At 40.3% G+C, this 21,623-nt stretch overlaps 2 protein-coding genes across 2 annotated transcripts; both read left to right on the top strand.

The window, feature by feature from the left end:
- The first annotated feature begins 5,760 nt into the window (after positions 1-5,760).
- Positions 5,761-6,533, top strand: LOC141588332 (uncharacterized). Its single transcript, XM_074409780.1, has 4 exons — positions 5,761-5,857; positions 5,993-6,077; positions 6,198-6,293; positions 6,429-6,533. The coding sequence occupies exons 1-4, from the start codon at positions 5,778-5,780 to the stop codon at positions 6,531-6,533; spliced, it is 366 nt and encodes a 121-aa protein (XP_074265881.1). The 5' UTR covers positions 5,761-5,777.
- A 4,505-nt stretch (positions 6,534-11,038) lies between these two features.
- On the top strand, positions 11,039-13,315 carry LOC141588331 (uncharacterized). Its single transcript, XM_074409779.1, has 2 exons — positions 11,039-12,277; positions 12,362-13,315. The coding sequence occupies exons 1-2, from the start codon at positions 11,039-11,041 to the stop codon at positions 13,313-13,315; spliced, it is 2,193 nt and encodes a 730-aa protein (XP_074265880.1).
- Positions 13,316-21,623: the final 8,308 nt, after the last annotated feature.

Genomic DNA, 21,623 nt, shown 5'->3' with positions numbered 1-21,623 from the left:
ATCCACAACCTTTTCAGGCGATACCAACTGAGCCCCCGCACGCATTCCCCGAATTTGAACAAAGACTATCACTCCCCGTTGCCTCACCGCTCTTTGACTTCTCCCCCGTAATCCCAGAAACCCCGCCTTCACCAAAGACAGACCAAAACTAGTAATCCTGGCAGAAGCCCTGGTAGCTGCACGACGAGTTTCTAAAATCAGCAATATAAGCATGAATCCAATACAGGAAACAGAATGACAAAACAAGCAAAAGAACTTACTCCCCGATGAAGATACCCCCGGAACCTTAGTGCTCTTCACGGGCTTATAAGTGCTCAACTTAGCCTTCTTAAAACGAGGCATAGCACTTGCCCCAGACAGGAGCGGGCCAAGCCCTCTCCTCTTCAGTAACGCCATAAACGCTGCTATCCGGTCACCCGACCCTCAAAGATCGGGATCATTCACCCAATCATTTACTAAAAGAAAACACGGGCAAAGTAAGTAAACTCTCCAAAAATACTATTACCAAACCAAAAATTATGCGGGAAAGAAAGATTACCTCCTTCAACAATTTGGATAATTGAGATAGTCAGTCGGACAATTGAATCGACCTTGATAAACATATAAGTCTGAGCCCAGCCTTTATCATCCCCTGAATCAAAATTGGTGATCAGGTGAGCCATCTTTGACCTGACTCGAAAATTGAACCTCCCAGTAGAATGACTCTTCAGATGATAAACATTCTTAAAATCATCCAGAGTAATAACCAACTTATGCTTAGAACATAAATGCTCAATAGAATGGACAATCTTCCAAACCATTGGCATGAGTTGAAACGGAGGAACCCTAATAGCCCTAACCACCTCAGCCATAAAAGGAGAAAGGGGAAGTTGACCACCACCCCTGAAAGCCCACTCAAAAATACAGAACCAACCGGGCTACTCCAATTAGCCCCGATAGGACCATTCTCGGGAATCCAAACCTCGGCCCCATGAGGAATGAGACCCCGCCCTTTATATAATGCTCAAAAGCAGGTTTCAGTTGATTAGCCTCATGGAAAGAGACTGCTAAAGCCTTATTAGGAGAATACTCAACCCCCTTATAAGACATGGACAGAACCTCTGGAGGAGGAACAACCTCCACCACGTCATCCTCAGGAATGACTTCAGGGACCCCCTCAACCTCAGCAGAAGCCATTTCAACTTCAACAGGAACTTTTTCAACCTCAGCAGGAGCTTTTGAAGCTGCTGTCCTTCTCCTGCCACCAGCCATATATTATTTTTTCTAAAAGATGAATTTTTGCAAAGGAAGAATTTTTTAGAAAGAGAAAGAAGAAAGTTAGAGATTGGAATGTGAAGACATACACTTTAACAAACAAGATATTTATAGCATAAAACCATAACGGCTAGGAAAGCAAGTGGTTAATATCAATCATGACTCTCCTAGGGTTTTGTGAACCTACCCTATTTATGGCAAGTAACCGTTACAAGAAGTTGAAGCAAACTCAAATTCTGAATCCGATAGAAAGTCCCCAAGACAAATCACTTGCCTGGCCCAAATTTTTATCTCCTCATTCCTGGCCAGACCCAATAAAGGAATAAGAAGATAAGGGGCAATTGTTGGGCCCTAAATTATCCTGCCTGACCTGATATAGGCCAGGCAACAGCCAAAGACAACTTCCAGGCTCTAGAGATCCAAAACCAGGCACTACTCCAAGATTGACAGGCACTAAGCAGGAGTTGATTGAAGACAGACGAATAATAACCAACAGCCTGAAAAGATAAAGCGCCAGGCCATTGCAGGCAACAAACAAGCAGTCTCATATGTTCCCTACAAAAAAGGAAGACCAATTCCAGAAGGCAAAGATATAGGGAGCAGTCAAAGCAACGGCTAAGAAAGAAGCAACCATCTCCGGGTAAATAGGGCACATTCCCTATTTACCAGGAAAACCTAAACGGCACAAAAGGATTGAAAGCAACCACCTATAAATAGAAAGAAAGGGAAGACAAGAAGCATCATCTGAGATATCATCACTTTTACTCATACACTTTGTATTCTTAAGCAATATATTCGCCTGTCACGCCTGATATAACAATACTCTGTCAGGCTGTCCAAAATCATAGTAACAATCACTCCTGGCTTGGTGCCCGTGGTTTTTTCCCTTATTCCCAGGGTTTTTCCACGTATAAAATCCTTGTGTCATTATTTGTTAGTTTGCTTTACATTTAATTATTCCAATCAGGCAAGTTATTCGAGTTAGATCACCCTACATATAAATTCCTGGCAGGACGCTCTAGATCACTGAAAATCCTGCTAAAACAGCCGCTAAAGAACCGATGGAAATAACATGGAGCTCGATGGGTTTCCCTACTGGTCCAAATGCGGGTTTTTTATCCAGTTGGATTGGATGTTGCACAAGACAGTTTGTGCCTATCAATTTAGATGATGTTAGAACTTTGAATCCAAAATTGGCGGAGTTATACTTGGCTCGTGTAAAGGAAGCCTTTATTATACCCGATGAAAGCCATGATAAGTATTTAATGCATAAGGCAGCGGATGTCCACATGCAGTGGAGGTGTGACATTTCTAGGGATTGGTTGTATGTGGACAAGGCAACGGGGGAGATGCGTAAGAGCCCACCGGCAAACAAGTGTCCCACCATCAGTCAGGAACAATGGGATCTTTTTAAAGAGATGAGAACTACTGAGAAGTTTCAGGTTAAATATCCTCGCCTTTTAACGATTTACCTATCATTTTTTTAATTAATGAGTCCTTTATATAATCTTTTTATTATCTCATATACTTGCGCTTTTATATAATTATTTGAAGGCCGTTAGCAGAAGTAATCGTGCTAACATTTAATGCAAGAAGGGGAAATGGTATGGTTCTCGAGGCGGTTACAGAAAGATAGAAGAGAACCTCGTAAGTAGCATGCATTATTCCCCGGCCTGTGAGACTTTATTTTTTTAATCACACTTGGACTTGGATTGATACATATTTATATGTATAAATGTTACCATGTTAATGTGTAGGTGGCAAAGGGAGTGACCAACTTGGATCGGTATGTAACTTATAAAGAAGGGCACACGCCTAAAGGATCCCGGTCGTCGCGTGACAAATATGATGAGGAAGTGTTGGCCAACATAGTAAGGATTATTTTATTAAGACGAGCTCATTACTAACTTTATTATTTTAGTCACAAATATAATTTGAAGTTTATTTAATATATTATAGGACAACGTATTGAAAGAGGTAAAAGAAGGGAAATTCACTCCCGGTGGTCGTAATGACGTTCTTCTTTAGAAGCGATCGGCCGACCCGAACATCCAGGTCGTTTGAGGGGCGTCCTGTTACAGGTTTGAGTAACGAAATATTATGGGACAACTGCCCCGATAAAGAAGAAAAGGAAGACTAAGTCCGAGAAGGCCACATGGTACCATTTATTCTATTATTTTCATTTAAGTTCAATTCACATGTTATTGTTGGGATAAAAATTGCTGAAACATTACATTCTTGGCACGACTTGATTAATGGCATCCGTACTACTAAAGTTGAATCTTTGGAGGTAAGCTTTCCGAAGAAGAAGTGAAGATGATGGAGGATGTCATTTACAAAGGGGGTAATAAGGTACAACAGATTGGTCAAGAGGTCGCTACTACCTTGGCAATACATGAGAAGGAAGTATCGGTCAACGAGATTAAGAAAGATCGTGTACCTAATGCTTCAAGTCAGAACAACTAAAGCTCATCAGGTACCACCTAATACTTCCTTAATTTTCTTCTTTTTTTTTTTTTTTTTGGGTAAGATCGGGGTGTATTCCCCTGCTCTAATGCTATAACTTCTGACATCGTGCCATTGGTTAATTTTATTAGGTAAATAATGGGTCTGAAAAGGAGATGCAACTTGAGAAGACGGTCGCTGAAAACAAAGATACATCCCCTTCAAGTCGGTTCCTGTTTTCGAAGGTATGCATACATGAAGTGTTTAATTAGTTAAATTTATATGAATTCTATTAAATTTTGGGATATAATAATGTATGTGTATATTCTTCAGGCCGTAAACAAGAGGGTAGTAGTTATTCTTGCTGACCCTAAATTCGAAAATCCAAATGTGCGTGTTGGCCGGGGTCTCGTAGAAATGCACACCAAATCGCAGCTGAATCGTAGTAGTTCATGGCGAAAAACTTTTGCCGAATCATAGAAAAGTAGAGATAACTACGGTCTTTCCAGCCATGAAAACTTTCAACTGCTGTCCCGATTCGTGACGACATTACCATTCTGGGAGATGCGGTTGGGAGTTTCATCCAATGGCCTGAAACTCACATCTACTTGGCTCGGTCGTCTCCACCTCAGCAGCCGAAAGCAGTTGGGGTTAGAAGAAATACCTTTATATATATGTTACATTTTTAATTGTTGAATGTTTTTATATGTTAAATTTATATGTAGGGAACAAAAAAGCCGGCTTTGGCGGATAAGCCTAATGTCCGAGGACTTGATGAGGTATTTAATTAACTTCTCCATTTTTATGAAAACCTCCCTTTAATTTTTTTTGTTTCTGTATTTCTAAAAAGCATGGAAATTTATTGTATGTAGGGAACAGAAAAGCCGGCTAAGGCGGATAAGCCTAAGTCCCCGGACATGCCAACTACCTCGTCCAAACAACAACTTGATGAGGTATTTAATTAACTTCTCCATTTTTATGAAAACCTCCCTTAAATTTTTTTTGTTTCTGTATTTCTAAAAAGCATGGAAATTTTTTGTATGTAGGGAACAGAAAAGCCGGCTAAGGCGGATAAGCCTAAGTCCCCGGACATGCCAACTACCTCGTCCAGACACCAAATTGATGAGGTATTTAATTAACTTCTCCATTTTTTTAAAAACCTCGCTCCCTTATATTTTGTCTGTATTTCTAAAAAGCATGCATGGTAATTTTGTGTAGGGGACAAAAAAGACTGATAAGCCTAAGTCCCCAAATCATACTGCTACTACTACCTCATCATTGAAAGAGCAGGTTGACGAGGTATTTAGTTAAGTACGCTTTTATTTTTATTACTCCAACTAGGATATGTTACCTTTGGATTTTTTATTATTTTAATTATCTACATGTGTAGGCTGGTGGTAGTAGCACAAAATCAAAGAATCATTATTTCCCCGACCTGAAAGAAGTTAGGAGTTTAAACGACACACAATATACTGGGAAGGATTACATGCAAAAAGTAAGAACGGTGACGATGAGGAAACTGCATGAGGAGGCTGGCCGTCGCATAGCAACCGAGCAATTGATAATTATTCCGCTCGAGGAGGATATTCTAGGGGTTGAGCGCGAAGCACTTATGTCATGGGATATGCTAGCCATTTGGGCTGGCCTAGACCAGATTGATGTCCAACACCTATTTGTTTGGATGAAGTAAGTTTCTTAATAAATAATTTCATATTCTAATATTCTGACTACTAGATAGTGTTTTAATTAAATACCGGAATTAATACCGTAATAATGTAGGATATTGAAATTGAGAGTGATCCCCGAGAAGAAGATTCCAGTTGATCAATACGGATTCCTGTGCCCCTATGTTTTATCTTTATTTATTCCGGAATTCTCGTTCGAAGATCGGGTAGATTATATTGCTCAGCAATTGGCGACACCCAAGAAACTGATTTTTGCCGCTTATAATGAAAAAGGGTAATAAACAAATTAATATTAAGTTTCCCCCTACAATTTCATTTTCATAACTAATATATGTACTTGTTAATAATGATGATGTCTCTTGATGTAGGACTCATTGGGTGCTAGCAGCCATCATGCCGACAAAGAAGAAAGTTTTTTGGTTGGACTCTATAAATAATCCACCAAGCGAGACTTTTAAGCGCTTGATTAATAAGTAAGTTTATAATACTGATTTATTTTCAATAAAATTAAGTTTCAATTTTTATTTATAGCAAAAAGCTCATTTTTGCCCCTAAAAAATGAGTGTCTGCCTCATTTTTTTTTTTTTTTTTTTTTTTTTAAAAAAAAGGGCCTTTGAGAAGAGAAGAGCTAACGAGCAGGATCAACCCATGAAAGATTCTGATGATGGCCCTGATTTTATTACGATAACAGGGGTACGTGCTCAAATACAATACATTAAGTGCAAAAATCTGTGTTTAATACTAATACAATACCTAAAGTTCAAGATTCTGATGTGAGCCTTCTCTCGTCTGTTTGTTTTTATGTAATAATAGGCCCCTCGCCAGCCGGATAACATACAATGTGGATACTACGTTTGTCGGTTCATGTTGGAGATTATTAGGCGAAGATATATCCTTATTCCAGAAAAGGTTAGTAATTTAATAATGAGTTTATTACTTTTTTTAAATTAGAGCTGATGTTGTCTTGCTTGCTGCGATACCATGATGTTGCTATGCAGTATTTGATGTTGTTACAATAATGTCTTGTCTTTGTTTTTTCCGCAGTATGTAATCAAACCGTCACAAGAGATTCAGCAGTACTCAAGTGTAGATATAGACGAGGTAAGGGACATGTTGGGCAAATACGTCTTAGAAAATAGAAATGCATGATACTCGAGTTTAGATCGACTTATTAGTAAATTTTTTGTTGAAGTTAGGGAATGTTGATTAGTTCATGTAAATTTAACTCCTTGTAAGTATATATATATATATATATATATATATATATATATATATATATATATATATAATATATATATATATATATATATATATATATATATATATATATATATATATATATATATATATATATATATATATATATATATATATGATCTTTGTTGTGGTTGAATTGAATCTATTGAGTTCGATGAACTCAAATTTGTGATTTATCTTTGGTCTTTGGTATATGGGTGTCTTCTTTGATATATGCGGGTTTTTGAATGTCATGAAACAAATTTAATTTTTAAAAACATTAGGAGTTCGTAATAAAAACGGTTACTAAAAAAAACCGTTGTGAAGACCTTTAACAACGGTTACTAAAATAAAACCCGTTGTGAATACCTTTCACAAATACACAAGATAATATTCAACAACAGGTTTTAAACGAAAAACCGTTGTTAAAAGTCTTCACAATTTTGGAGGGAACGTTACAACAACGGGTTTTAAACTAAGAACCGTTGTTACTAAAAATATCAACAACGGGTATGTAGCATATACCCGTTGTTACTACAAATTTCAATTTTGGAGGGAAAGTTACAACAACGGTTATACATATGACAACCGTTGTTATATTATTCCCACCAAATTTTTGAAACACTTTCCACAACGGCTTACACGCAACAACAACGACTTTTAACCGTGGTTAATACTTTCGACAACGGTTTAGGTAAATAACCTAACCGTTGTAAATACCTTTTACAACGGCCGCTTTAACAACGTCCGCTTTTTGTTTCTACAACGGTTTTTACCCGTTGTTATAGCCTGTATCTGTAGTAGTGCTTGAATTAGCAAAATCTATCTCAACAATCTTGGTTTTGCTTCTTTCTTTATCAAGAGATGTCGAAGAGCACGGTGATCCGAGAAAACGATCACTTTTGATCCAAGCAAATAGGAATGGAATTTGTCTAATGCATAGAAGATGGCAAGGAGCTCTTTCTCGGTGGTATCATAGTTCACTTGGGAGGACTCAAGAGTCTTGCTTATATAGTAGATAGCATGCAAAGCCCTTCCTATCCGTTGGCCAAGAACCGCTCCAACGGCGTAGTTACTAGCATCACACATAATCTCGAATGGTAGTTCCATTTGGTGGTTGAATGATCGGTGCCGAGATTAGTGCTTCCTTAATTCTATTAAAGGCTTCAACACACTCATTAGTGAAATGAAATAGGGCATCTTTAAGTAAGAGTTTAGTGAGGGGTTTCGCGATTTTTGAGAAATCTTTTATAAAACGGCGATAGAAACCCACGTGACCGAGAAAACTTCTCACCCCTCTAACATTCACGGGAGGTGGGAGTTTCTCTATCACCTCAACCTTAGCTTTATCGACCTCGATGCCCTTTTTCGAGATTAAATGACCCAAAACAATTCCTTCATTGACCATAAAGTGACACTTTTCCCAATTCAAAACGAGACTAAAATCCTCACATTTTTGCAATACAAGAGAAAGGTTATGCAAGCAAGAGTCAAAGTCTTTTCCATAAATGCTAAAATCATTCATAAAAACTTCCATTATGGTCTCTAGGTAGTCGGAGAAGACACTCATCATGCATCTTTGGAAAGTAGCGGGGGCATTACATAAACCAAAAGGCATTCTCCTATAAGCAAAAGTACCATAAGGGCATGTGAAGGTGGTCTTGTGTTGGTCATCCGGGTGTATGGGGATTTGAAAGAATCCCGAATACCCGTCAAGATAGCAAAAGAACTTGTTAGAGACTAACCTCTCAAGCATTTGGTCAATGAATGGTAGGGGGAAATGATCCTTTCTTGTTGCGGAATTCAATTTTCGATAGTCAATACACATACGCCAACCAGTGATTTTCCTTGTGGGTATTAGCTCATTCTTATCATTTATTACCACCGTGGTACCTCCTTTCTTAGGTACCACTTCAATGGGGCTAACCGATAAAGAATCCGATATAGGATATATAATTCCTGCATTTCATAACCTCTCCTTTAACAACTTCTTGCATGTGGGGGTTCAATCTCCTTTGAGATTGGATGGTAGATAGGTATATGGTCTTCTTCTAGATGAATTCTATGCATGCAAAAATTGGGACTTATCCCCTTAAGATCATCTAGACTATAACCTATAGCCTTTTCATGCTGTTTCAACACATCAAGCAATTTTTCCAATTGGTTCTCATCAAGTTTGTCATTAAAAATCACGGGTTTGGTCTTAGATTCACCAAGATAAGCATTTTCAAATTCGGGGGAAGGGGTTTTAGAGTTGGAACTTGTACCTCACTTTCCTCCATTGAAGATTCATTAAGAACTTGCTCCATTTCCATTAGACATTCCATTCTTATGGCATATTCAACTTGCTCTTCAAGCTCGCAAATCTCATCATACTCAAATTTCATGACAAATTCTTCTTGCTCTTCGGCATGTATGATGTCATCTTCGATCGCCTGTTTTTTTTCTATGGGTTGAAATGCTTCTACAAGGATGTTATGTACTAATTCGGATTGCTCATGAGTAAGTTCTTTGTTGGCTAGAGCGGCCTCAAGAAGATCCACCTCCAATTCCCAATGCATATTTTTGGCCTCACTTGCTTCTAAGGCTTCCAATGCTTGCATGGGGTCTTTGAAGAAAGGTATACTCAAGTGGTCCTCAACAAAAAAATTTATAAAATCCATCTTGCAAAATATCGAATAACTTGAAAACAATTAGAACAAACCTTGAGGAGTTTTACTTCCTCAAGGCAAACAAAGACACAACTAAGAACAATCAAAGAAAATCAAATCAAGTTAACACCGTCCCCGACAACGGCGCCATTTTTGGTTCGTCGGTTTTGTTACTCGTCGTCAAAAGTTACGTAGACCAAAACAATATTTATAACTTCACAAACTACTCTACTATAAGTAAAGAGGTAAGTAAAGGTCGGATCCCAAGGGACGGGTATTGATGTAGGATTTTCGATTGCAAATGGTCGTGTCTAAGGGTGTCACAATTTAGGTTGAGATAAGAGATCACTAAACTAAATAACAATGTAAATAAACAAGCAAGATGATTAAAATGAGATGTAAACAATTGATTAAAAGCACTAGGGTGTCATGAGTTCATAGGGGATACATGGGAATTGATCATACAAACATATTCTCAAATTATAAGCAAGCAATTATTGTTGTGATAGGATCGAGTTGGTTTATATCTTACAATCCTAGGAAGGTTTGGGTCCCGGAGCCGAATCGATTAGATTGTACAACACCTACAAGTCGACTTAATCGTCCCTACTCAATTATATGCATGGTCTAATGAGACTCGAGTTGGGTTATGTCTTACAAGTCTCATTGAATAGGTAAGTGATGGGTAAAAAAATGCAAGGATTCATAGGCTCGCATTTCATCAAACATAACATGTGCATAACTTGAGACCACAACAAGCAAGCAAATAAATTATGTGAACATATTAGATTAAGTAAGAATCATCCCCCATGTTGGTTTCCCCAATTCCCCATTAACCCTAGTTAAGAGACTACTCACTCATTATCAAGTTTATCATGCTAACAAGGTTGTCAATCATATTAACAAGGCAAAACATGATGAATGAATGAAAATGATTAACAATAATTACAAAGGGATTAAGAGAATTATACCTAATGATGATTCCAAAATAATAAGCAAAGAATAATAGAAGTACTTGATGATTGATGGAAGGTTGTCAATCTCCCAATAATACCCAAATAATCTTCAATTACCAAAATAAAGGATGAACAATAGATAAATTAAGGAAATGAGATTTGTATTAATGCTTAATTAAGAGTTAATTACAACATTAAGATGAGATTAGAACATAAAAAGAGCATAAGAAGGATATCCAATCTAATTAGTACAATGGGGTATTTATACTAAGGATTAGGTACATAAATTAGGGTTACTAAGGGCTTAAATGACGATTAAGACCCTTAAGAAAAGTTGAGGAAGTGCTCCTCTCGAAGGAGATGCCAATCTTCGCTTCGATAGTTTTCATAGAATATGCTCATCCCGAGCGGACTGAGGGAGAGACGGGCTGCACTGGAAAGGAATCCGAGCGGCTTGCTGAGGGCGACGCTCGGATTGAGAGGGGATAGGACGAGCGGATTGGCAAGAGGACGCTCGGATTGTAGTAGGCCAGGACGCTCGTCCCGTGCACGGCGACGCCCGGATTGTTGGCCAGTCAGCTTCTCTTCTTTTCGTTCTTCAACAATCCTCAAGGATTTTGTTGGAGATGCAAGGATCTCCCCATCATTGCCCATTTACTTCATTATTAACATAGGCCTTCTAATTCCTAAACCTAATCACAATATAAGTAAAAATAGAAAAATGTTAGAGAGAGAGAGAGAGAGAAAAAGAATAAAAAAAAGGCGATTTATCAGATCAAAAAAATCCTATCAAAAACCCTAAAAATTTGCGATGTCGATTGATTGTTCAGATCAAATTCAATTCCCCCCTCTTTCTAGTCAAAAAACCAAAACAAATGTGAATAATCATGATGTTCTTGGTCCATCGGTGGTGTTGGGAGGCCCTGATGGTGACGGGCAGAAGACGGTTGAAGTTCATCAATTGGTTGGAATCCCTCCTTATGATTTGGCTGCGCCTGATGATTCTTCGGAATGGAGGGTTCAGAGCAAGCGTAGGGGAAAACAACCATTGCGTACAATCCCTGAAGAGAATGAAGAATTGTTACAATTTTCTGATGATGATGTTAAGGAAGAATTGGAATACTGGAAGAATTCAGTCTATGGGTTTGTTCTGGGTGCGAATCCTCCGGTTGATGTGGTCGAAGGTTTCCTTAAGCGCCTATGGGCGAAGTTTCCCATTGACAAGATTTCCTTCTGTTCTAATGGGGTTTTCATTGTCAGATTCAAAACCAGTGCCGCTCGTACTCAAATTCTTCAGCAAGGGCATTTTCTTTTTGATAATAAGCCTTTAATTGTCCGTCCTTGGTCTGAAGGGGTAGCACTAGAGAAAGAAGTTATTAAGGAGGTTCCTGTGTGGGTGAAGGTCCATAATCTCCCTCTAAAATTTTGGGGGAAATGCCTTCCCAAAATTGCAGGAATCATGGGTACTTTTGTTCGTTGTGATGATGCTACGAAGGAGAAAACTAGGCTAGGGTTTGCCCGGGTGATGATTGATGTACCTTTTGGTAAACCTATCCCAGAAAAGATTAAGTTCTTGGATGTTGATGGAAGTGTCATCTGCCTCAAGGTTGAATTTGAATGGAAACCTTTGTTGTGTACTCAGTGTAATGGTATTGGGCATGACACCTCTAAATGCAGAAAAGGGAAGACTGATGCTCCTCAAAAGAAGGTGGTTCAACCAGTGGGGAAACAACAATGGAGGCCAAAGCAGAAGAAACCAGTAGCTGCACCTCCTGTTGTTACTCCTCCTGCAGCTGAGCCTACTGCCCCTGTAAGTACCCCTGTTGAAATACCAAACAATTTTGAAGTGAATTGGACTAGGGATGGGAAGTACCATGTTGTTGATACTCCTGCCCGTAGGATTATCAGATATAGTAGACAAGAAATGGTGAAAACTGGATTACAAGCTATTCAATTTGGGAAACACAATTTCATGGAATCCATTAACAATGTAACCCCTAAAGTAGGTGTGGGTACGAATGGTAGTGCATTATCCCCAATGGGGGATAATGTATAATTGGGGTTTTTGGAACATTAGGGGGTTGAATAGCCTATCTAAGCAAACCAGCATTAAAAACTCTTACATCTTCATCAGATAGGGTTATTTGGCCTCCTTGAGACAAAGGTGAAACCTTTGTCTCTAAATTCTGTTAGAAACAATTTATGCAGCTCTTGGTGTCTTACTACTAATACTCAGTGCCATAAAGGAGGTAGGGTTTGGCTTTTATGGAATCCTGCTATGTTTAGAGTGCATATTTTAGAATACAATGCCCAATTCATACACCTGCAGGCTACTGATATGGGAACTAATACTCACTTCCATCTTACTATGGTGTATGCTTTTAATGGGTTACATGAGAGAAAAGAGTTGTGGAGTAAACTTAGTCAGTTTAAGGATTATATTCAGGGAGCCTGGGCTATATGTGGTGACTTTAATACTGTGCTTAGTCCTAATGAAAGATTGGGTGGGGCTTCCTCAGAAGAAGAGATTACTGACTTTAAGAATTGTATTGATGATTGTGAAGTGATGGACTGTCCAGCTACAGGCTCACTGTTCACTTGGTGTAATAAGCATGAACCTGCTACCAGGGTGTATAGTAGACTGGACAGAGTCCTTGTCAACCAGAAGTGGCTACAAGACTATCCTCAGGCTTATGCCTTTTTCTATTGTGAAGGAATTTTTAATCATTGCCCGTGTGTTGTTCAATCTAAGCTTGTTGGGGGGAAGAAAAAGAGAAGTTTCAAATATTTTAATATGTGGAGTAAGTCTGTGGATTTTCAGAAGTGTGTGAAGACTGTTTGGGATCAAAACTGGCCTGGAACAAAAATGTATAAGTTGGTTTGTAAGCTTAAGCATTTGAAAGGGCCTCTTAAAAATCTCAATAAGAATGATTTTGTGGATGTTGAGAATAATTATGCTAGAGCCCAGATGTACTTGGAGAAGGTTCAACTAAGTCTAAGGACTGATCCACTTAATCCTGATCTCATTGTACAGGAAAGGGAGGCTGCTAGTAGTGTTAGGTTTTTAAATGAGGCCTGCTATGTGTAGATACCTCATTTCTGCACCTCCCGCAAACCACCCGGTGATAAGTGGGCCGCATGTTTGATTCGCGGAACGATTTGTGACAGTTCGTAAGATTATCGTCAAGTGATTGCTCAAATATTAAATGTCGACCTCTTAGTTGTCATCTACGTCCCGATATGGTCGTTTTGGCAGTAATTAGAGTACATTCGGAGTCCGGGTCAAAAAACGTCTCCATTTTCTGATAACTGTTAAATCCCGAGTCGGAATGTTCTGGAATGTTCCGGATATTTCTATTCCATATTTCATAAATTTTATCTTTTGTCAAAGAATATCCCGTAATATTCATAAGATAATCGAATTATTTCCGTCCTACCATAACTCAAACGCGGAAATCTTTCTTCAGCAGGAGGAAACCTCCTGGGAATAGACGCAGCAGGTGCTGCGCCTCTTCCAAGAGACGCAGTGGCTGCTGCGCCTTTTCCCAGGCCCTTCTTTGCATGTTCCACGTATATTTTTCATATCTTTCCGAGATTCACTTCCAAAGAGTCTCCGAAACCCTATTCCGTCGTGTGATTAGTATAAATAGGAGCTTTCGCTCCTCATATTTCTGACGCGAGTGTCCGCCCTTCTCTTCTCCCTTTGCATTCTAGACTTTGTTCTTACTAATTGGCGCCTACGTGCTTGGACTTCCGACCACGTAAGCTCGGATCCTTCCGGGTACCAGCCTCTCCGTTGCATGACCGACCAATTTGACCAACTACACTCAATCAACCTAATTAATCAATCGTTTTCCTCTTACGAGGGCACTCTCTTTGCATTCGCGTCGAGCATTCACTAATCGATATCTTAGTTCATCTCATTCCGTCAACATGTAAGTCTGAGGGTGTATAATCCTTATTCATTTATTGTATTTTATTTATCGTATCACCATTGTAAGATTTATGTCGAATACACCATTAAAACCGATTTCTAAAACCGTGCTTTAAAACTCTGTTTTTGCGGATTTCCAGTAGACAGACGTCGAGAAACGACGCAAAGAATCGCCGCGCCTCTTCGAAGGAGCGCGAGCTCTGCCGCGCCTCTTCGTGAGGGCCGCGCAGCTTCTCGCTTCTTTTCTTCTTCTTCGTCCTCTGTAATTCGTGTGTTTGTTATTTGTTTCGTTTATTTTCTTTAATTCTTCATCACAATAGTTTAATATTCACATGTATATTGTATCACATAATTCATCATTCATTAATATGTTTTAATCATCATAAATCCGACTTAAATCCCAAATAATCAATATTTGCGGGTTTTCGTCATTAAATTCAAACCCGGATTTTAGAGATTCAATTTGTTCATATTGAGTTTCTGGAATTCGTCATTGATATAATTTTCATCTGCTTATTCGCATATTCGTTGTATATCCGTCGTATTTAGCCTAATTGACTTATTTCAATAGAGGACTCATTAATGTTTCCATCATAATTTCATGTAATTAATTCATCTTGCATTCGTCTCATCCATGTTTATCGCTTTCATGACCATCATTGACATGTAATAAAAGTATTAATCACTTTCATCCGAGCAAATAATTTAATCGATCCATTAAAATTACCAATTAACATTAACGATTTGCAGTTCCGGCTTCACAGCCAGAACTCACCCTTGGAACAGACGCAGCAACTGCTGCGCCTCTTCCAGAGGGCGCAGTCCTGCTGTGCCTGTTCCAGGATGAGTTCTGTCCCTGAACTCCTTTTCTGCCTTGACCTAGTTTAATTAGCTTACGTATTAATCAACTATTATCCGTAATATCGCTAATTTCTGTTCGTTTGTTTCATTAATTTTATCCTTTTATTCTTTTATTTCTTTTTTCCCAAATTATCCGTTTTAAAGGTATTTTCGACATAAATCGCCTATTCCGTTGTAATTAATGTAATTTCCATTATTGTAATTTATATTCATTGTATTTCTTTTATTTGTTTGTATGTTTCCACATGTAAATAAATATTAACTCCAACTTCGACCCAATTGTATGCTAATTACGTGTCAACCGACTTAGTATTAATTCTCACATGCTAGGATTAAAACTTGGATGTTGCATTGCATGCATATAGCCGACGATATATCGAGTATGAATAACTTCCCTAATCATTAGTAGAGGCCGCTATCGAGGCGGGCGGGATTAGGTGTTCGATCAAAAGAGCTTCCTAATACGTACCCTCACCCCTTACTCCAGATCTCCGTGAGCACCCGTGTTCATTGGCATCCACGAGAGTCATTCTAGACATAGAATGCTAAGGGTAACGATTGCTTAGTGTTCATGTCACTACTTTGTGTCTTGACATGACACGAGGTATTCGAACGGTTCCAATTTTCCATAAAAATTGGTGGCGACTCCTTACAAAATGCAAACGCTTGTTTTTCGACCTTCACCAAGCGCCCCCGTGGGCGGCCCGCTGTCCACAGTTTGGCGACTCCGCTGGGGAAATACACTTACGTGTAGCAAGGGTGAAACTCGAACAAGGTTGGGGAATATGTTTGTACAAGACAATTGTCGGTTTTCATAACTCGGTCTTCCTAGATCGTTTTATTCGGCCTTCCTAGGCCCAACCTAACCCATTCGACCAATCGTCCCGTCTAAACGGTCCTAATTCTTATTTGGGCCTAAGGATGGATAGCGATTGACGTCATCCATACCATGATGCTTACTCTTGTTTGTGTCAAGGGCCTTCACTACTTGAGGAAATGGACTAGGAATCGGCCTTACTCTTGTTTGGCACGAGCCTCTCCACAGACTTCGGGTTTGATGGTTCGGTATGGCAACCTACCCTTTAAACCAAAACCCTTCTAAATGCACTCAGCATCACGTTATAATGCCTGTATAAATGTGGAAACCCTACGTGATCACCACTTCTAAACAAAACCATGACGAATTTTCAAAAAAAAATCAAAATCCTTATTTTCAAACGAGAATTTCGAAATAGGCCTTTAATTAGCGCAAAATCCGGTCAAAACTCCGTCCGTTTGTCGCGTCAAAATTCGGGCCACAAGCCCATTTCAAACCTCACTTCGAGTCCACTCCTACAACTACACTACAGTTGACTAGGACACACATTTTCAAAGACCTTGTCTTTCTTCAAAACTCACTCAACACAAGTGGCACACACCCACTTCACGAGTCAAAACTTTTTCTCCTTTAGCAAGTGTGATAGAATGGTCGATCATGTTTTGATTCGTCGCCGATCTCTTATCCAGTTTCCAAGATGCCCGGATCAAGTGATGAAACAAACCTCCAGCAAATTCAAGAGAGTAATGATCGAATCCTAGCCGCGCTAGCCCAGATGCAAATCACTCAAGAACAAACCTATGACCGCCTTGAACTTATCGAAGGCCGTATCTTTGATGTAGAGGGAAGGTTGCCTCCCCTTAAAGGTGAAGTACTACGTTTTTCCGATGACGAGTCTAAAGATGAGAATCCTATCATAGGGACGACTGCAGCCGAGAAGAGACTCCAATACCTAGAGGAGCAATTGATGTACCTTAAGGGAGACGATATTTATAGGGAAAACAACCGCAAATATGAAGCCGTCAATTCCAAATTGCCAACTAACTTTAGCATGACGGACATCCCTAAGTTTAAAGGACATGAGAACCCTTTGAACCACATCCGTGCCTTCAAGGATTACATGTCTATCAAAGGCATCAAACCTGAGATGTTCTTCAGGATCTTTCCTTCATCTCTTGACACCATCCCGAAGCAATGGTTCTACACTTTAGATCACAAGAAGGTCGCTACTTGGGAAGACGCCGCAATCGAGTTCTCGAAACAATACGCGGATAATGCCGAGATCCAAGTCAACATGCGTACTCTAGAGGTTCTTACCCAAAATGACAAAGAAGGATTCACCGACTTCCTAAGTAGGTGGAGGAAGACTAGTACTCTACTAGTTGAACGCCCGGATGAGGCCACTCTTGTGGAAAAGTTTGTGGATAATCTCAAGGCCATATATGCCAACCATTTGAGATATCAAAATATCAAGACTTTCAAAGACTTAACTGTACTAGGGACGCGAATTGAAGATGACATCCGTAAAGGACTCTTGTCCAAAACAGTAGGTCGAGGATATCAAGGGTCCACAAGTCGTTCGTACGGCTCTACTAGCAAGACCGATGAAGTTAACCTTCTCGAGCCATCCAAGAAAACTACCCCACCAAGGAGATTCACAAACCTTGGGGATACGTACTCCAACGCTCTAAAAAGGTTAATGAAACAAGGTAAACTCCAACTCATTGGACCTACTCCCGAACCCGAAAAGAAGTCCAAATTCTGGGATGAAAATTCCTACTATGAATACCATAGGGGCAAGGGGCACGACAAAGAAAAATGCTACAAGTTGAAACACGTACTTCAAGATATGATTGAAGATGGTCGACTCCCAATACCACCAGGAGGTAAGCCCAACAACACTCAGAATCCTCTTGGAGTTGTAGTGATTACAAGTGATGAATCTACCTTAGATTGCTCACACCTCATTTCTCCTACCGAAAATGAAATTCATGCAATTGAGAAATAAAGGCTCTACTCCACTATCTCCCCTACCATTTCCGACTTCATCACATGGGCAAGGAGTGTAGATAGACAAGTGTGGGAGCTAGAAAACATGGTAACGACCTTGCGCAATCCCAATGCAATACCTAAAGAACGCGTACCATTGATCTTCCCTCAAAATTCCACTATGCAAGAAGTAGTCACCGTGGTCGATAAACTAGTCGATCAAATCATACGACTAGAAAGTGATATCATGAGAATGAAGGAACTAGCTGCAGTCAATGGGGTTTGGGCCGATGATGACGAAGACGAATATCTCATTGAAAACTCCTTAGTCAAGGAAATAGTCCAAAATGGTGAAGACCAAGATGTGGATCACCTAACTCGTTCGGGTCGCCCATATCAAAGCACTACTCAAAACGGTCCAACCAACGTCATCACACCAAATGACAACGAAGATGACCCCACTGATCATTTGCTCAAGCAATTACGAGAAGACCAAGGCTGATCTTTCAGTCTGGCAACTAGTGGCGAGCTCATTTCCGCATCGCCAAGCTTTACTGCAAGCTTTGGCCAAATTGAATGTAGCAAATAACTCCACTCCTGAAGATGTAGTCAACTTGGTCTTCCAAGAATCACCGAAGCTAAGTAATCCTATTACTTTCTCAGATGAAGACTTGCCACCTTTTGGCGCTAATCACAACCTTGCTCTATACATCACTGTCATTTGTCTAAAGAAGAATGTGCCAATGACTTTGGTAGATGATGGCTCCGCGGTCAACGTCATACCCCTCAAAACGGCATACAAGCTAGGCATGAAAGAGTCGAATTGGACTCCCACCAATCAAGGTGTACGTGCATATGACGGTACACGACGAAAAGTGGTTGGACTTGCTAGCCTAACCATAGCCACGGGACCAATCGAACGAAAAGTTAACTTCCAAATAGTGGACATCGAAGCTTCATTCAACATACTTCTAGGAAGGCCTTGGATTCACGCTTCCAAAGCGGTAACATCCACCCTTCATCAAAAGATCAAGATCCCACTAAATGGCAAAGTTGTGACGATCACTTCGTCACCCATCAAGGCAATAATCGAGAAACAATCAAACAATCAAGTCCTTGCGGATCCCATATACGAACTTGGGGGCTTCCAAAGTGTGAATGTCATAGAAAGTGAGTCGGCACCCTTATACTATGATCCCTACTCCAACTTGGTGGTCAACCACATACTCAAATCTCAGGGATACTTCCCTGGAATGCCTTTGAACCCAATTCAGAAGAACACCTTCACACCATACAAGGAAGGCAACTCGACAAGAATACCACTTGGACTAGGGTACAAACCCACAAAAGAAGAAGTTCTCGAAATGCTCGCTCAAGTCCAAAATCGCAAGCACGTGGGAGTCCAAATGAGGCCATATCTCCCCACTCTAAATGGGTACTTCGTTCAAGAAGGAAGTTCAGAACTCTTCCACGGATTTCCCGAACCTTGGCATTATCTTGAGAGGAAGTTAGCCGGAATCGAGATCTTTCACGATTGCTACTTCATTCCTCCCGAAACGGTTCCTACCGTCAAAACCCGTCAAGCACCTCGCTTCGACGAACAAGCTGTGAGCCTATTGTTTGGAGAAGATCGATTCATTAGGGCCGCGCAGGATGAGATCATTACTATGATACTTCAGGACGATCGCTTCAATCCCACCGCGTTGATCACAGAAATAGACACAAAGCAGCAGAAAGGATGGAGAAAATCTATCAAATGGACCAACAACCAAGGAAGTCTCTTCAAGCTCACTACTCGAGAAGGAGAGATGTTCAAAGGAGAACCAGAAGACGACGAGTTCGAGTCGGAGTCGGAGTCAGAGTCGGAGTCTAGAGAAGTCATTAGAGAGTCTACTCCTGTTGTCATCCCCACTCCCTTCGTTTCTCCTAACTTAGCCTCGAGTAGTCACGGTAGTTCGGGAAATGCCCCAACTACTGTTCCTTTGCCACCACTGACCATGGATCGGTTGGCTTCTTTGTTTCAACTTTACTCAAATCTTAATATGAATAAATCGGGTTCTGCTTACTCTCTGTGTTCTTTCGAGTGCAATTCTGTTTATGATGATACTGAGGATGACCAAGACCCAGACTTGACCGAAATACCTCCCTACGTAGCCAAAGAAATATTACAAGAAGGGGAAGGGGGACCTGTAATAGAGGACACTGAACCCATCAACGTAGGAACCGAACTAGAACCCAAAGAACTTAGGATAGGGACTACCTTGAGCTCCACCGAAAGGGCCGATTTCATAGACCTCCTAAATGAATTCAATGACGTTTTCGCTTGGTCCTACAAAGACATGCCAGGGATCGACAGGGATATCGCCGAACATAGAATTCCAATTAAGCCGGGTTTCAAACCTGTAAAACAGAAGCTTCGACGAATGAGAACAGAATGGGCTCTAAAGATTAAGGAAGAAGTTGATAAACAATTCAAAGCCGGGTTCATCAAAGTTTCCGAGTATTCTGACTGGGTAGCTAACATAGTACCCGTGCCCAAAAAGGATGGGAGAATCCGTGTTTGTGTTGATTTCAGGGACTTGAACAAAGCAAGTCCGAAAGATGACTTCCCTCTACCTCACATTGATATATTGGTAGACAACACTGCAGACCACGCATTACTATCCTTCATGGATGGATATGCGGGTTATAACCAAATCAAGATGGCCATGGAAGATATGCACAAGACCGCATTCGTCACCCAATGGGGAACATATTGCTACACGGTAATGCCGTTCGGATTGATCAACGTCGGAGCTACATACCAACGCACCGCAACTACACTCCTACATGACATGATGCATAAAGAAGTTGAGGTATATGTAGATGACATGATCGTCAAATCCAAGGAAAGAGAGGGACATATTGCGAACCTTCGCAAATTCTTCGCAAGGCTACGAAAGTACAACATGAGGCTCAATCCCCGAAAATGCACGTTTGGGGTAACATCCGCAAACTCCTGGGATACGTGGTTAGTCAGAGAGGAATAGAAATAGATCCTTCTAAAATCAAAGCTCTGATCGAAATGCCACAACCCCAAACAAAAAAAGAAGTCAGAGGATTCCTGGGAAAGGTACAATATATAAGTCGATTCATATCGAAACTTACAATGATTTGTGAGCCTATCTTCAAGAAACTCAAGAAAACAGACCACACCATGTGGGATGATGATTGCCAAAAAGGCGTTTGACCGAATCAAAGAGATATTGGCTAAACCACCAGTGCTCATGCCGCCACAACGAGATCAACCTCTTGGTTTATATCTCACAGTAACTGAAACTGCCATGGGTGCTATGCTGGCTCAAACTGTAGGAAGTGAAGAAAGAGCAATTTACTATCTAAGTAAGAAGTTCTTGGAATATGAGTGGAAATACTCGCAACTCGAAAAGACATGCCTCGCTCTTGTGTGGGCAACGAAGAAGCTACGTCACTACATGCTTAGCTACTCCGTCAAAATATATTCCAAAATGGATCCAGTCAAATACCTCTTCGAGAAACCCGTCCTTAACGGACGTCTGGCAAGATGGACTCTGATGCTCTCAGAATTCGACCTCAAATATGTGCCACTGAAAGTCATAAAAGGTCGCGCCGTCGCCGAATTCTTCGCAGAAAATCCCATCAATGACGCACAAACCATAGTTACTTGGTCATTTCCCGACGAGGACATACTTCAAACTGATGTAGACTCCTGGGACCTATACTTTGACGGAGCATCAAATTTAAGAGGATTCGGAATAAGAGTGCTGCTCATTTCTC

Source organism: Silene latifolia, chromosome 6, assembly GCF_048544455.1.
Source record: "Silene latifolia isolate original U9 population chromosome 6, ASM4854445v1, whole genome shotgun sequence".
Taxonomy (NCBI): Eukaryota; Viridiplantae; Streptophyta; class Magnoliopsida; order Caryophyllales; family Caryophyllaceae; genus Silene; species Silene latifolia.
This window is presented reverse-complemented; position numbering and strand designations above follow the sequence as displayed.